This window comes from Arvicanthis niloticus, chromosome 3, assembly GCF_011762505.2.
Source record: "Arvicanthis niloticus isolate mArvNil1 chromosome 3, mArvNil1.pat.X, whole genome shotgun sequence".
Taxonomy (NCBI): domain Eukaryota; kingdom Metazoa; phylum Chordata; class Mammalia; order Rodentia; family Muridae; genus Arvicanthis; species Arvicanthis niloticus.
Genome location: NC_047660.1, coordinates 134616312 through 134633878, shown reverse-complemented (window position 1 = coordinate 134633878; position 17567 = coordinate 134616312). Strand labels below are relative to the sequence as shown.

Sequence of the window (17567 nt, the reverse complement as noted above, 5' to 3'; positions counted from 1 at the left end):
TCTGCCTGCCTCTGCCTCCCAAGTGCTGGGACTAAAGGCATGTGCCACCACTGCCCAGCTGTGTTAGGGTTTCTATTGCTGTGATAAAACAAACATGATGAACAAAGGCAACTTGGGGCGAAAGGGTTTATTTCAACTTACAGTTTATAGCCCATCAGTCAGAAAAACAGGGCTAGATTTTGAGGCAGGAACTGATGCGGAGGCCATGAACATGAGCTGACTGCTGGATTACTCAGTTTCCTTTTTTATACGCCCCAGGACATAGCCGGGGTAATCCCAGCACCACAGGGCAGGACCCTCCCACATCAATCATAAATCAAGACAATGCCTACAGGCCAGAGGTTTGGAAGCACTGTCTCAATGATGGTACCATTTTCTCAGCTGTGTCTAGGTTTGGATCAATACAACAAAAACCAACCAGCACATCGTATCTTTAAAAATTCAAAATGTGTAGGCAACCCTCCAGAAAGCATACCTGCAATCTCCTGTTTTGTAATCATATATACATTCTACATTTAATGTCTTCCCTACGGTTATCAGTTGACAGAGATTTCTCTGGCAGGTGGCACAGTTGGTAAAAGTACTTGCTAACAAGCCTAATGACCCAGGTTTGATCCACAGAACCTACGTGATGGGAAAGAGCTAAACTCCCTAAGTTGTCTGTTAACTCTGCCCTCCACATATGTGTTCTGATACATATCCACACACATACACATAAAATTTTAAAAGATCTTTTTCTGTTATCTCTAAGTGAAACACGAATAAGGCACCATCTAACCATGCCTTAAACAATCTTTCTCTTGTAAAATTTCATGTACAATTATCTAAAAACTCTTAGACCAAAGGCCACATTGTTTTCATTGATACTTACTCAGTTGGTAGTTGAAAGTTGGGTAGTCTAGGTATGAGGAAATCAGAATTTAGATCTTACAATATTATTAATTCCTTTCTATTTTAATTTTAAAAATACATTTAAATTCCATTGGAGGCAGGAGGGACATGTGTCTGAGTGTAGATGCCCAAGAGGCCAGGTGTCAGATTCCAGTAGAGATGAAGTTATAAGAAGTTGTGCACTGCTTGATGTGGGTGCATCAGTTCTCTGCAAGAGTACTATATGCTGTTAATGGCTAAGTCACTTCTCCAAGACCTTATTAGGTATTGAAAAGGGAATAAACATGGGTTACTTATTGTCATGTACATGTTTATTAATCTATCCTTAGAAAAGGGCCAATGGCAGTATATGTTGTTCTAGAATAAACATCTATAATATAACCAGTAAGAAAGAAATCAGGAAAAGTAAAAAGAAGAATGCAGAACTGGGGGATGGTCCAGTGCTTAAGAACAAATACTGATCTTTTAGAAGACCTGAGTTTAATTTGCAGCATCCATATACAGCTACCTGTAATTCCAGCTCTGGGGGGTGTGATACTCTCATCTGGCTTCAGTGAGCATCTCTCTCCCTCTCCCTCCCTCTTCCCTTCCTCCCTCTCTGTCTCTCTCTCTCTCTCCCTCTCCCTCCTACACATAAATGAAATTCCTTTAAAAAAAAAAGAGAGAGAGAAAAGTAATGTTTATTCAAAAGTATCTGTAGAAAGCTAGTACATGGTTTAGTTAGGCAAAGAAAATAAGTAATCAGATTATATTTAGGGCACTTGATTTGTGAGACGTTTAACTATGGCCTTCTTAATTCCAGGAAAAGAGCACCGAAGAAAAGCAAGACCTAAAATCCAACCAAAAGATTCTCTGACTTTAATACCTCCTGTAACTAACTTCATGGGGCTCTTCAGAACAACACACAAGGCCAATATTTCCCACAACATTTTTTCATTTTCATCTGGAATTTCAACAGATATCATAAATGTATCAAGACCAAGAATAGTGTTTTTGAACAACCTCGGGAAAGGGAAACAGAATGCTAACCCAGAGCCTGCAGAAAGCTAATAATTAAAAACAGAAAGCATTTGAAACATGAAATGATTCTTGATTGGTGTTTCTCAAAGCAGATATTGTTTATTGTGGTAAAATACACAGCATCTTCAGGGGATGGAATTTGTGTTGTTGTTAGAATGGAAGTTATTTATATTAATACTGAATAGATTTTCTTCCCAGAGTTTCATATGTAATTTAACTGCACAGCAGTCAATTATTGCCTGAAAAAAAATAAGTAGAATTTCTATATAGAATGCCTGTACTTATAGCTATATTTATCAACTATCATAAGTAAAATAATACATATTATATATGTGTGTATATCTATATATCTATAATGTCTCGAGTTAGAAACATTTCTGAGTTGATATGCTGAGTTAAGAGCCCATATATTAACACTTACTACAATACTTACACCATCAAATAATAAGCATTACCAATGTGTGAGACTTCTGAAAAACCTGAAATGTACAATGTCTAAATATTCATAGTAGCATCTGAAATCACGGCTCATAAGGAACACAGGGAGTATAATTGTCCCATTATCTATAGGAAGTAACTTTGGTTTGCATCTGGAAAACAAACAATCCCTAAGCAAACTAGAATTTAAAAGAAAGAAAGAAAACACAAAACAAACACACACACCATAAAAACACAAAACTGGAAACGACAGTATATAAGCAGAAGACCAGTGAAACAAAAAATGCTCAAACAAGGACATGAGGCCCACCTATCCTTATGTGGGGTTTGTATACCCAGTGAAACTCCACTAGAGAAAAATAATTTGTTGGTTGCAAGTGGATGTCAGTTAAGACAGCTTTTTGGTTATAGATGGGAGTTTATGTCCACGCTTATATCTCAGGACCATGGCCCCATCTGACTTGAATCTGTGCAGTTCCTGTGCGTGCTGCCACATTCCTGTGGTTATATATGCATCAGTTCTGTTGTGTCTGGAGGTCACTATTTCTTTACCTGCTGGCGCTTACAAACATTCTGCCTTGCCTCTGGCATAGCTCCCCGAACCTTAAGTGGAGGATGTCCTCAACTCTTAAAGATTATATTCTATCACTCAGTTGTTTCCTTTTAAGATTATAGACAAGAAAAGCCTCAAGATAACATCCTGAGCTTTACCAGGTGGAACTGTATTTTTAACCAAGGACTTAGGAGATTCATGCAAGAGGTTTGCTAAGATTCAAACCAGTTTGAGCTAGACATGCCTGTGCCACAGAGTGAGACTGTCTCCAATGAATAGATTCATCATATATATTTCAGTAAATTGTCTTCCATAATTTATGTGTACTGATAGTATTATCCATAGAAAAATAGTCTGTTAATTCATAATCATATACAAAATGCAAATCCAAATGTAAGATGTGAGTTCATGAACTAGTTGTTGCTTTTACTTGTTATTTTTCTCACCCCCATCCTGTCATCCAACAGGATCCAACATTACAACACTTTGTATCTAACAAGGATACAAAGGTGCTGTAAGTAAAGGCTATTTCCAGACACTCTAGTTTTAAAAGGAAAATAGGAGATCATAACAAAATTGAACAAAAGAATTACTTATGTAACTTTCTGAGAAGAAAGGTAGCTTAAAACAGGACTAAAACTAGAACTGTTTCCATTCTAAGAATGGTAGCTACATACTTGTAATTCTACTGTTGAAATGCTGAGGCAGAAGGATCAAGAGAGTTGAAGGCCAGCATGCTATAAAGGGAGTCACCTGAAGAAGGCTTTGGTCTATGCTAAATTTATCTTTACCTTATGGCTTTTCAATAAAACCTGTTGCCAGAGATTAGAAAGTACACAAAATTAACAAATTGTTCGAGTGCAGAGAACATAATATGAACATCTGGTGGCAAAATCTGTGGGCATGAGTAGCATTGCTTCTATAAGAAAAGGAAGATTTATTATTATTTTTTAAATTTAATGTTTGTGTTCCATATGTGTGCCTGGTGCCTGTGGAGGTCAGAAAAGGGTGTTGGATTCCCTGGAACTGGAGTTATGGGTAGTAGTGAGCTGCCATGTGGGTGCTGGGGTCCTCTACAAGAACAAGAAGTCCTCTCAGCAGCTGAGCCATTTCCCTAGCCCAAGTAGCTCTGTACTTTGAGCTCCAAACAGTATGTAGTTACAAAAATCAATGGTAGACTTACAGTGTCTGCAATACCAAGTTTCAAACAAAATTATCCAAACAAACCTTTCTCATCTCATTTATTTTCATCTTAGTAAATACAATTATATTAAAAAATCAGTGTATTCTAGCAGTAGTCAAAAAGCTAGCTTCTATTCTTTTAATTTGAGAAATGGGGATATCAAATATATAATAAGAGGCCAGGAATGAAAAGAATTACTATATTTACCCAGAGGATTTTCTTTTTTCACTTACCAACATTAGTAAATCCTTCACCTTTGATTTTATTGTTTTTTTAAATAATAAAGAAGCCTTTCTTTTTTTTTTTTTTCCAAACTATAACATGCAGTTATTGTCTTTGGGAAGAAAAGGAACTCTTGGGCCTTTTAGTAGGTAAAGGCCTTGCCTTGCAAATATGGTCCCAAGTTCAATCCCCAGAAATTATGTAAATTTGGAAGCATAGCAGTGTAACCTTATAAACCCAGTGCTGGGGTAGTGGAGACAGAGGATTCCTGATGTTCTCAGGGGCTCCATGTGCAGCCTCTTCCAGTGTTACTGGTAAAGCTCCAAGACAATGAGAAGCCTGGACTCAAAGGAGGTTGACAGCATTCCTGAGTGTGACACTTGGATTGTGAACCCTACCATGCACACACATACACGGGTGCACTTGCACATACATGTGCTCCTCCAGGACTATTTTGATGCCTAATGGGCATATTTAACATCATTTTATACTAAAACCTGAAAACTTAATTTTATTGTTTAAAATATTACCTGGAGAGACCTTTAAAATCACAAATCAAAATGCCATTTTTAATCGTGGTACTTTTATGGCAGCTTCTGCAACTTCTCTGGATATGTCTACTCCAAGAGGACATCTGCATAAAAATCAGAGGTCACATGACTTTATACTTGCTTCATAACCTATCACAACTTGTGCACATTACCTGCTTGCAGTTTGGACAACATTGGGAATACTGGACAGTCAGCTCAGGTGGTCACTCTTCCACATATACAAACCAGAACAATGTATAACAGTATCTCATTCTTAAGAAACCTTACTTTTGAGGTATACTTGCAAGTTCTACTGCTCAAAAGTTCTGTAAATTAGTAAGCTTAAATCAAAATGAATCCTGTGGTCCAGTGGTTCAATGGTAGAGTATATGTTTAAGCATATCCAAAGCCTTGAGTTTTACAAACTATCAAACAACAAAAATACAAATGAAAAAAAAAATCCTTAAAATGAACCACAAACAACAACAAAAGATGCCATGAACAATACATAACATTTTACAAAGGTCAAGTCTTGATTTGTTTATCTTTTCGCAGGTCCCTAAGTCTCCGTGACTTTTCAGAGTTCACAAGCCGGTCTGTCCTTTTCAATGTTCCCTTCCACTTTCAGACTACAGAGCTCTTCGCCTCTCACCCACGCTATCTATTCTTCCTCAGTTAAGTAAAGTGAAGCTGCAGTCTTCTGCTTTTCTATGATATTGCTTAAGGTAAGACTTTAAGCTGAGCACAGCTGGACAGAGCCATCATCTCCAGCCTTGACACTGCCGCAAGGGGGAACAACTGGACCAGGCAGTATTATCTGAGGTCAAGCTGCCATGTTAAAGAGATTCCTTGTGATAATACCCTAAATTCTGGTTATCCACAATCCACATTAACAACCGGTAGTTCCTGCAGCACAACTCTTTGGAGCTGATAATTTCAAAATATCAGAAGAAACAATGTTCAAATATAATCATGTCAAGTTACGAAACAAAATTGTCCTACATTATTCCCAGACTAACTTGGACAGAACTTGATACCAAATTAAGAACCCTGCTCTTGGGACTATGGTTTGAGAGAGGAAGTGAGGCATACAGTGAACAGCTGCCTGCTAGCTTATTCTCACCTATTGCTATAGGATCACATCTGTAACCCAGTCTCCTATCTGAATGTTATCATTATGGTCCCCTTAAGTCTGCTAACACACTGTCTTTAGATAATGTCACACATTTACAAAAGTACCACTCATAGAGATGGCTTCTTTCATTAAAGGTATTTAGTGTGTGTGTGACTGTATGCATGTGTACCACGTGTACGTAGGAGCCCATGGAGGTCAGGATGTTGGATCCCCTAGAACTGGAGTTAAGTGTAGCTGTGAGCCACTGTGTGGCTGCTGGAAACAGAATCCAGGTCCTCTGTAAGAGCAGTAAGAACTCTTATCCACCAAGCCACCTCTCCAGCCCTGAAATGTGTTCTTTTCTGGTAAGAAATAAGACAATGTATCATCCTTATTCATGACCTATAGAAACAGGCCATCTCTCACATATAGCCTATTAAAATTTTTATAATTTCTATGTGTAGCAGAAATATTTATCAATTATTTCTCAACCACATTCTTGAAAACCAGTAATCTTCCTTAAAGTACCACCAGAATGTCAACAAAACTTTACATAAAAAGTACTCGTGTATCTCTTTTCTACTTTGTATAAATGTGATACTACGTACTTTGGTTCATATCGGATGTTTTCCACATCATGTAAAACGCCCAAGCCAGCACGTAATCTTTCAATTCCATTCCTAAATGATAAAAATCATTGAAACAACATCAATAGCCTTAAGATTTAAGGAAAGAAAATTTACTAGGACATGTTAATGACTGTTTACACTATCACGACTAAATCACATATATCCTGTGGCTTACCATGCAATCATGATGCCGTTGTCAGTGCACAGTCTCTGAGGGGGACACAACAAAGTGCATTGCTCTGCACTTGCTACAATTTCCAATGCTTTTCGGATGTACAAGTTACTTGCAACACCTCCAGATGCAACCTGAAAATAGAGACGAGTTTTAGCAGCTGTCACATATAGATATACACCAAGCTGTTATCTAAACCTGGGGAACAAAACCAGCTTCACCCAACAAGAAACTATGACATTTGGGGCTATGGAATAAGCGATATATTTGCATAATAATTTGTCGATAGTAATCACAATTACAATGCCAGCAAGTATTCATTGCTAGCATTTTCAGGTATTTTCTTACTACTAGAGAGCGTCTCTGCAATATTTGCAATCATAATATACCAATATTATAGATTGTATTTTGTGCTTTTGTTAGTCACTGAGCTACTCAGCTCTTCAGAAACCATCATCTTTAATATTCATTTTTAATATTCCATTTTCAAATTCCCAAGTTGATACATTTCATTAGTTTATAATTTTCACAGTAAGATTTAAGACCTATTAAACAGGAGGAATATTAAGACTTGTAAGCACATTTAAAGGGATTTAATTAAAAGAGGGAAGATGGCAGCCTACTTGACTAAAAATAGTAGCCACAATGGTTACTCTGGCTTCTTTATTATACAGAAAGTACAATAAAATTCAGAGAGAAATGTAGCCTGGGATTTTTCCCCTATACAGGCTGTAGATATGCCCCATAAAGATGTTATGTCTATATTCACATCAGCTATACGTTGTTTTTTATTCTGTATCATTTCCTTTTGCCTAGTATGAGACACAAGGACTAATTCATCAAAGTCAACTCGGTTCCTGGGGGTAAAACACAGACTGGAAAGTGTCCTAATACTACCAGGGGAGAGGGCAAAGCTTACTAATACTGCGTTAGCTGGAGATAACAAATTTTTCTGCTTGCAAAACAGAATAGCACGATGTGTTCTTTTCGCAAGGTGGCACGCTGTTGCATGTTGTACTGCAGCAGCAATGTCTGCAGCTGATGACAGGATTTGCCCCTTCTCAATGCCTTCTTCTTTTTCTTTGTGTGTTATTAGCTTATTGATAACATGTTGAAGTCCCGTAAAAGAAAAATCACAATTCTTAGCATTCTGCATGGGCGGATTGATAGTAAAATGAAATCTATTTCCTTCTTTGGCCAAATGTTCTATAGCTTTCCCACCACTCATTGTAGAACATTCTGGGTGTTTGATTAAAGAAAGTCTTCTTGCCACCTATTAAAAACAAGCATTTAAAATTTTATTCATATAATATATTTTGACTGTAAATTATTAAGAAATAAATTATCCACTATTGACCAAGTCAGTTTCAAACCAGAAGAGATATACAGATGATTCAAAATATGCACGTCAATACATGTAATAAGTGACATTAAGAAAATAAAGATATAATCATATAAAATTATATATATATATATATGAGTCATAGGCTACACATTTTAAAACTGTAAGATATAAAGATAATGAATTAAAAAATTCCTTCTAAAATCCTGCATAAATACAGGGAGTCTGCTAATATCAGGAATCTTTGGACATAACTTCTCTCTCCAATAAACTGACCAGCAGTGTGCAAGTACTGCTTTTCTAGTCTCTCTTGTACTGGGATTGGAAAATTAAAGTTGAGATGGTTATTTAATGCTGAATGTTGAAAATAAGAATCTGGCTGGGTGGTAGTGAGCCATGCCTTTAATCCCAGCACTCAGGAGGCAGAGACCAGCCTGGTCTAAGATCCAGAGCAAGATCCAGGACAGCCAAGATTACAGAGAAATCCTGCCTCTAAAAACCAAATAAACAAATGAACAAACAAGTAAGTGACCTATTTTTCCCTCTATCATTTTATCTATGGCAGTAGGTTTCATACTAAAACCACTGTGGTGCTAAGCAATTATGCAGTTGACATTGAACATCTGAATTCCATATCTTCTCTTTTCCCTTATATGGTTTTACTATATAGCCTTAGTTGGCCTTAACCTCACTATGCAGACCAATCAGGCCTTGAACTCACAGCAATCCACCTGCCTCTGTTTCTCAAGTGCTAAGGTTCAAGGCATGTACTGCCATCCCTTGTCCCTAATCTATGAATACCTTTACATTTTTGCAGCACGTTCATTTCCCAAACACATTCACAAGTATTTGAATAAATATATACCAATACCCGCAAACTATTTGAGCTTTTACATATAAACGTAAAATTCTTACTTCATTAAATGGCTAAAAATTACAAAATTGAGATGGACAATAGTGGTGACTGACACCTGTAATGCCAGCACATGGGAGGCTGAAGCAGGAGGATCACTGAGTTTTGAGTCTTACATGGGTTACAGGATGAAACCTATCTAAAAGAAAAGGATTTAAAGTTATTACAACTCTTAGGGCTTTTTGTTGTATCGTTTTGTTTTCCTCTCTGTGTAGCTCTGGCTGTCCTAGAGCTATGTAGATCAGGCTGGCCTCAAACTCAGAGCTCCACATGCCTCTTGCCTCCCAAGTGCTATTATTAAAGATGTACCCCACCATGCTTGGCCACAACTCTTGATTTTCTAAGACAAGACATTGCTGCATGGCCAAGGTTTGCCTCACACTCATTCAAAAGCCAAGGTTGGGCCTTGAATTTGTGGTCTACAATGCTACCCCCGCCAAGCTGGTGGCGGTAATTTTTATACTTGATCTTAGCCAAAAGGCCAAGAAGCGATTGGCGGTTATTTTTAAAAATGGTCTTTTAAGTCTACTTATGTAATGTTCTGAATTGCCTGGATGAGTAGCCTGTAGACTGGAAAGAAGCAACAGAAGAAGGAGAGGAAGAGAACCTCTGGAAGAGGAGTACCTTGTCAAGCATGTCGCCTGGCGCTATGTCCAAAGACTTCCCAAGGAGCAAAAAATCTGAAACACCCTGAACTAATGCCAACAGGCAGTGACCTCCAGAAATCAAAAGAACTAAGAAAGGAAATTCTACTTTATTGGTCAACCTAATAGTCAGTGCATGAGCCTCCATATGATGAACTGGGATGAATGGCTTTTTGAACTGGTTTACTAGCTGTAAGCTAAAGGATAAGCCAACTCCTAGGCTTAGAGCCAGTCCTGGCTTGACGGTGGCTGCAATCGCTGACAGGTCGCTTGGGGAGATTCCACTGGCAGAAAGAGTTTCTTCTACTATTCGTTGAATATTTTCTCTGTGAAGTTGCTGAGCTACTGGAGGAACAATCCCACCTGTTCTGAAACAAAAAAAGACAGTCTTTAAAAAACTAGGAAAGAAAATGTTACACTTGAAGGCATTCTTCCAGATGAATCACTGTATGAACCACACTGTGTGTTTATAATGTCAGACCGGGAAGAGTTCAATATCGTTGCAGACTTTTCATGCTGTTTTCAAACCCCCGTGGTTTACTTCTGACAAATGATGTCACCAGAATAGTATTATAAAGCATCTCAAGGAGGTCATTAACAAAGAAAGGACAGGCTAATCCATTTAGCTCAAATCAATATGTTTGAGGAGAGAATTTCAGAAATTAGTGCCAGAGTTATCTGTCTGAAGTAATTATATGTTAAACTCGGTAAGAGACTATGAGGGTCCAGGCATCCACGATGACTCATATTTGGTAGGGACGACTGGGAGAAAAAGAAAATACTAACAGTGAGAAATATGAAGACAGTTTTGTGAGGATGAGTTTATTTTTAAACACACTGCACTTGAGGTCACACCAGGACAGGAGATAGCTTGCAATCCTAAAATAAAGTTTGGAAATTTAGTGCTCAAAGTTAACAGTTGAGATTTTGGGTCTATGTGGGACAGCGGATGATCCCACAAATGTTAAGAATTAGCAGGGAGGGTTGGGAATGCAGCTCAGTGGTAAAGCACTTGTCTAATATACCTAGGGCCTTGCATTCAGTCTCTAACACAGGAAAAACAACAGGTGGAACTTGGCCAGCAACAAATATAGTACCATGTAACTGGTTTATGGTCTGAGAAGCAATCTCACAAGGTCTGTAAAATTTACCTCTGGTCTGGACACATCACTTTAAAATATTTGAGAGTGTAAAATATTTGACAGAAATATATATATATATATATATATATATATTCCCCTCCTCCCCCGACCCTGGAAATGAGGATTTAAGGAAATCATTTTATTTCAACATGTATATTTTGTAATAAAATTTAAAAATTGTATTTAAATATACTTACTTGATATTCTCATCTGTTAGTACCAATAGTATTCTCAGAGTCATTTGAGTTTCAAGGCTCATTTTCAAAAAAGTCTAGCATGTAATTTATACTTTTTAGATGACATTTTTATTTATTTATGGGACGGCTGGTAAATGTAGGGGTGGTCAGAAGTCAACCTGCAGAGTCAGTGTCCTCCTCCCACCATGGGAAGTTCCAGGGACTGAACTCTGGTCAGGAAGGGCCTTTACTAGCGAGCCATTTTACTTCCCTTTACCATTCACCTTTACCTTTGTCTCCACACTTAATGTTTAGTTTAGTAACACTCTCATGGCCACCACCAGATTCGAAGCCTCTTTACTTTTCTGGCTGCGTCTTATGATTCTTGGGAACCATCACAGATTGTGATGTCAGAAAACACTGGGAAGCAAGCTGCTGACTGTTTTTGTTTCCATATCAAAATATTAATTTGACTGGGATTTGAGTTTGAATGTTTGAATTCACGTTCTTTCTTCTCATTCATTTCTTCCTCCTATCTTATACCTATTTCATGCCTTCTTTGGTGTTTTTTTTTTTCAATAGAAATTATGCTAAACAATAAAGACAAATCATGAGTAAAACTGTGGCCTTATTCTCCAATAATTGATGAGAACACATTTTATAATCGTGTTTTAATTTGTATAGAGAATGCAGATGATTAGAAAAATGCAGAGATAAGGGAATTGTTTAAATTTGAAGTTAGACTCTAGGCAAGGCGCAATGGAGGATTAAACTGAATTGACAAGGAAGGAGAGAACTATGTCAGGCAGTACTTGAGGGTTATGTTCACAACTGGATGGCGGACTTGGATGTGGAGTGGAAAGGAAACAGTGGTAGACTGGAAGATGAGACACGCTAGCAGCCAGTGCCTTACTATCACACTTCCTACACTCCCCTTCAGTGATGCTCTCACTGTATTGATAGTAACAGAACTGCTATTAGTAATGGCTACACTGAACCACTTATACTTGTCAAAAACTGCAGCAAGTGCTCTAAAATGATTCACATTTATTTACATTTAATACATTGACATTATGACTATCTGGATTTTATAGACAAGAAAGCTGAAAATATGTATGGTCTTAGTATGACTGATTATAAAACTACACATCAGCCTGAGGCAAGCAAGTAGAGATGACAATGGAACTCCCACCAGGTTTTGGAGTATGAACACACCCTCTCTTGTAATATACATTTGGCAATCTAGTTCCTTTACTTGTACCCACTATGCTCACACATTCCTCTCCAAACAAAGTACTTAGGAACCTTAGAACCCCCCCCCCCCATGGGGCTATACACACTTCCATTTCTGAACAATGCTAGAAGTTTCCCTGGCCCTGTAACAATCAAATTTAGACGATTGTTATTCAAATATATTCCCAAGAATAGAAAGGCTGATTCAGTCTGAATTCATTTGAATGCATGTGTAATCCTAACAAAAAAGTTTGCTGTACTAATCCTTTAGTGAGGTTCCCCTGTTTACCATCTCATGCCTATGCATAATTGGGCATGCCCTGGAGTAATCCATCCCTCCATTTGAACTCCATGAAAACAGTCCTGAACAGTCACCTTGAGTCTTCTTAATCAGGTGACCTGCTGCCAATCTTGACAGTATATCCATTTATAACCAGCACTAGCGTTTTCAATTTTTTGTTGATTCATGTGAGCCCTTTTCTATTCTTGAGAAAGTAGCTGAGAACCTGGAAATTCCTAACCATGACCCCAACCACTGGTAGCAAACCCATTTGATATGGTGGGCTGTAGGTAATTGCCGCTGGAGAAGCAGGGTTCCTCACGCCAGGCTGGAAGTTAGGCACAGTGGCTCACTAAAGGCCTCTCCATGGCTCCTCAAGGCACGGCCCCAACGACACACGTGAAAAGTCTATGGGTTTTTACAGGCTTTAATGTCATGGTGGACAGTGGGCTATTCATATGTATCATAGTCATATTAGAATTCATAGTGCCCCAGGTATTGCCTGGCAATGGCAGGTTTCCTTCATTCTAAGCTGAACTGTATGGATGATGTCACTGAACATACTTGCCTAATATTTCATTCAAGGGGCATACATTCTGGTTAAATGGAATGTTTTTATCTTTTTGCCTTTGTTGTTAGTGTTCACTTGGACCGCAATATTCTTTTCCTTCTCTACTGAGGACCTGTGAGTCAGACACTGTGCTGGCAGGGCAACAGGAGTAGCACAGAGGTCAATATAGACAGAGACCTCATTATCACAGTTTAAGGTTGGCTGGAGGAAAGATTATGACTTGGAAAACAAGTGTCTAAATTGTAAAATGGATTAGAAAGAAAATAAGCAGAACACAGTGATATAGAATGAACCTGACTTAGATGATGTGCTTCAAGACTGTCAGTCAAGATAACAGTCAAAAGTCCAGTACATTCAAAATAGAAATAAGAATGGTAATTATTCTTTGATGTTACCTTTCTGCTGCCTTAGGTAGCTCCCTTTGTAGGTCTGTGTGCACCATATGACAGAGGGACCTTCTAGTATTCTATTGACCATATCCATATGGACTTGGTTTGTTTCCGATGATGTGTTGCTTCAGACTCTTATTCCCTCCATAAATTATTCCCAGTGCACTAAGAAAACTGCTTTTTTTTTTTTTTTTTTTTTTTTTTTTTTTTTTTTGCTTATGGATATGAAAAAGAAATCAGAAATGATAAAGAACTTGCCTAAAATAATACTAAAAATACCAGGCATTTTTTCATTCTTCAAACACTGGAAATTGATAACTTTTGAGATGTATTTTGATGTGTTTTGAATTAACTAATAATCTAAAAAACACAAACTAGAGATTATATTTAAAATGTGGATTTCCATTTTCTTTTGAAAATTATGATACTCTAAGGATCTTAAATTTTACATTCTTAAGTGACAATTGGCTAAAGCTAAGCATGTATTTTACACTTTATGTCCAGCCTAATTATTTAAGTCACCAGTCCTGTGGTCATCTGCAAACAGCTGGACTTACAAACCCGAGCTTTAATACAACAATGTCTTAAGTACTATGCAAATTCTATGTGTACATGTGAATAAATATTTTACTATCAGATGATGCTTTCCTGGGACTGCCATTGAGACCACAAAACATATATACAGGAGAAAAAAGGCATCGCTGAGAGAAAAGTCATAAAAATTATTAGTTCTGGGAATGATCTTTGCTTCCCTTTGTTACAAGGATTTGCAAATGTTGAGATTGTACTGTGAACTGGAGAAGCCTTAAAAGCCAGGACAAGATATGAGATATTTCTACAGCAGGTTTTTGTTTGTCTGTTGTTTTTCTTTATTGAGACAAAGTCTCACAGAGTGGCAGTGGCTGGTGGGCTGGTATTAAAGGCGTGTACCACAAGACATAGCTATTTATTGTGATGCTCAGTGGTCTTACATAATAGAAAAGAATTTGACTTAAATTTTGACTTTTATCCATGGTAAGTGGAAAAGAGTGGTGTCATTTTTACCTCCTCCTACTCCTCCTCCCTCCTTAAGATTTTTTTTCCCATTTTATACCATTTTAATTACATGCAAGTATTAGGGTCAGTTCTAGGTTGAGGAACTAGCAATACAATAGATGCAAATAGTCAAGGAACAAGCAAGACAATAAACACAAATAGTCAAAGAACAAGTACTGCAATAAACAAAATTCTGTGAACACTCCCGTGATTACTATTTCTAAGGGCTTATCAGGATGACCAAAATATCTTCCTAGACTTGCCCTTGCCTTTTCCTTCCTAGCCCTGAGACTTCCCTGTCCTAGCCCAAAGTCATGATAAATGGAAAAGAGTGGTGTCATTTTTCTAAAAAAAAAAAAAAAAAAAGAGGCAAAAATGCAGAAAATGACCCAAATGTTTTCTACTTACTTCAGATGAACATCAGCTTGGGAGTGCAGTGCTTCTCCTAGCACAGTTCCAGTTTCATCCACCACTGCAGCTCCTGTGTCATCGCAGCTGGTTTCAATTCCCAGGACCAGTTTATAACGAAAGAGTGTTCTGGGATGAACATTAAATCTTCTTAACATTCCATACACTTTCCTCGCTGGTGGTTTGGGAATAGCTCTTGCTGCCTTACTTAACATTAGCATATTGGCTATTCTACAAAGAATTCCTAGAAAAGAATTACAGACATATGCCATTTGCAATGAATTCATTTACTTAAACAAAATAATGAATATTATTTTGCTTTTTAAGTATGCAGAATACAGAATTTTAAGAACATTTGTAAAAAGTTATTAAAATCTTTTAGAGGCCCTAGAAATCACTGAATATAAATATATCAGATTTTGCAAGAGAAAAATGAAAATATATAAAATACATAAAATGATTAATATTAATATTTCAAGTTGTGCATCCCCAAAGTGAAATTCTACTCTACTTACCTGAGTTGTTAGTGGAAATACAAAAAGTACTAAAAATATTATTGTATAAAATTATCTTAGCTGTGCTTAGTTTGCAAATAAAACACGAATTTCACATTAATACCTGGGTTTCATCCTCAGATTGGTCATGAATATGACACATCCCAAAATTTTTTTTAAAAAAAGTTTTTTGAAATTTGGAACACTTCCGGTCCTGGTATTTTGGGTAAACCATGCTCAACACGCACTTTATACAACAGCTAATGTTATAGTATAATAGTTATGTGAATAGTCCTATTTAAAATGACCTTAAAAATTAAAGGCAAATGGAACAAATGAAAAATAAAGGCCTCCCATTTCTTGACCCCCCCCCTTACAAAAGCGTGTACTACATTTGGACAGTCTATTAAAATATATGCTCACTAAATTAGGATTTAACTTTGTACTTTGGAAACAAGTCCTCTCATAAAGTTCACTGTAAAAAAACAAACAACAAAAGTCAAAAAATGGCATCTCAGCAAAGATAACTGTAAACACTTATCCAATCTTTGGATTCACATCTCCACTTTTTGAATAGGTTCATCACCCAAACTTCTTCCTAAACCCTCCTCCCCACATCAACTCCTCCCCAAAAGATAGCAATCCATCACTAAACACAAACACCCTAGGATTCCCACATTGCAAAACATATATGGAATGAGCAAAACGGGGGTTAGAGAATAAAGTGACCATGTCGACTGGGAAAGCAGCCTGCAGGGGCTGGGATGGGAGTGAACTACTCGCAGATTTCAGTCATGAGCTCCTACAGCCTCTCCAGAAGAATTAGGTTTCCTCAATTTGGACGACACAGCTGAAATCAGCTGGCTGGGAAGCGCGGAGTCTCTGTTGGTGGTGAGCAAAAGCCTGGGACAGAAAAAATACGAGCGCGCGCGAGAGCGACTCCCATTCACCTTCATAGTAAACTGCGGGCGCCTGTTACGCTCAGGCGCCCGGAAGTGACGCCACCGCTTTTGGGTCCGCGGTACTTCCTGTGGCTTAAAAACCACACTTAGTAAAGAAATGCTAATGACCTCTTATAGCCTGCGGCGTTCCTGCGGGGTTTGTGAGTATCAGGACTTTTACAAAGTCACACTCATGAAAAGGTGTCCAAATTTAGTTGATCGCACTGTGCCCACACTATGCCACGTTTTAGGAAAGGGTCTTACTCTCGGTTAGAACTTTGCTGACACCAGGAAAAAAAGCGGTAGGGCACATCGTCATTCTATTTTAGGAAAACTGTCACTAGACTTAAAAGGTAGCGACCTGAGAAACCTTCCATTTTCATGGGGCAAGAGTATTTTCATCAGAACTCAGAACACCAATATTATAGGAGCAAAAGGAGCGCTTGGTTCTCAGAGTGAAATGGTTTTGGTTGCACAGTTTAAACAACCGCTCCATTTACCATCCCAAGTGAAGTACCTGTGGCTGGCTCATTTTGTTATCATAAAGTCAGTGTAATAAGTGGTGAACATTTCAAAAATACTTCCGTGTGGCATTCTATAGTCCCAGGTCAACTTTCTACTTTCCGTGTAGCATGTACTAACTGTTGCATCTTGCTTTGTTTTTGTTGGTTTGGTTTGTGAATTTGTTAATACAATCATGGATGTGTCCCAAATCTTTCCTTTCTACCTAAACTTTAAACACTAGTAAACAAAGGCTTTACAATGCAAGGCAGGGAAGGGCTTGGATACACATCTTTGTTTTGCTGAGTTAAACAACAAGAACAGGTAAACCTTATCACAGACATACTAAACTCTAGGAGCAGGTACAAATAAATTCATAATTATAATATTGAGCTTACTTTAAAAAAAAAAACGAGATTTTTTACAGTGTGTAACAATGAAGCAACACTTTTGTGCCAGCCTGGTCAGGAGAACATCCACGAGATACTGTGCTCAGTGGCCTCATTTACAGGTAATTGAACTACTAAATTTGAATGAATTCCAAGTCACAAAGTAACTGACTAACATTAGAATGGGCCAGGGCAACCATGACTCTGGAACCTGTTTGGTTAAATGCCAGAAGACAAACTCATTTGTAACCTTCAGGTGAATTTAATAGGAAGAATTTTACAATACTTGTTCCTTACATGTTCCACCTAGATGTGTGTGCATGTGTATGAATTACTAGACAAATCTATGATTCAGGT

General features: G+C 37.8%; 3 protein-coding genes and 1 long non-coding RNA gene across 11 annotated transcripts in view; 2 read left to right on the top strand and 2 right to left on the bottom strand.

Moving 5' to 3' along the window:
* The window catches only part of Ankar (ankyrin and armadillo repeat containing), a 63830-nt gene extending 61859 nt beyond the window's left edge, over positions 1-1971 (top strand). For all 7 annotated transcript variants that reach the window (XM_076931940.1, XM_076931941.1, XM_034497287.2 and 4 more), the window contains exon 24: positions 1694-1971. In XM_076931940.1, the coding sequence (XP_076788055.1) occupies positions 1694-1941 (248 nt within the window). In that variant the 3' untranslated portion in view covers positions 1942-1971. The remainder of the gene's footprint in view (positions 1-1693) is intronic.
* A 13-nt stretch (positions 1972-1984) lies between these two features.
* The window catches only part of Osgepl1 (O-sialoglycoprotein endopeptidase like 1), a 16927-nt gene continuing 1344 nt past the window's right edge, over positions 1985-17567 (bottom strand). The window contains exons 2-8 of the mRNA XM_034497290.2: positions 14886-15129; positions 9632-10019; positions 7672-8025; positions 6756-6886; positions 6560-6631; positions 4838-4941; positions 1985-2150 (exon numbers count right to left, since the gene is read on the bottom strand). Of these exons, the coding sequence (XP_034353181.2) occupies positions 4863-4941; positions 6560-6631; positions 6756-6886; positions 7672-8025; positions 9632-10019; positions 14886-15129 (1268 nt within the window). The 3' untranslated portion in view covers positions 1985-2150; positions 4838-4862. The remainder of the gene's footprint in view (positions 2151-4837; positions 4942-6559; positions 6632-6755; positions 6887-7671; positions 8026-9631; positions 10020-14885; positions 15130-17567) is intronic.
* Ormdl1 (ORMDL sphingolipid biosynthesis regulator 1) overlaps positions 14994-17567 on the bottom strand; it is a 21810-nt gene continuing 19236 nt past the window's right edge. The window contains exon 4 of the mRNA XM_076931947.1: positions 14994-15129. Coding sequence (XP_076788062.1) covers positions 15117-15129 — 13 coding nt within the window. The 3' untranslated portion in view covers positions 14994-15116. The remainder of the gene's footprint in view (positions 15130-17567) is intronic.
* Positions 16398-17567, top strand: part of LOC143441840 (uncharacterized) — a 3071-nt gene continuing 1901 nt past the window's right edge. For both annotated transcript variants that reach the window (XR_013109564.1, XR_013109565.1), the window contains exons 1-2: positions 16398-16481; positions 17238-17332. This is a non-coding gene — a long non-coding RNA (uncharacterized LOC143441840). The remainder of the gene's footprint in view (positions 16482-17237; positions 17333-17567) is intronic.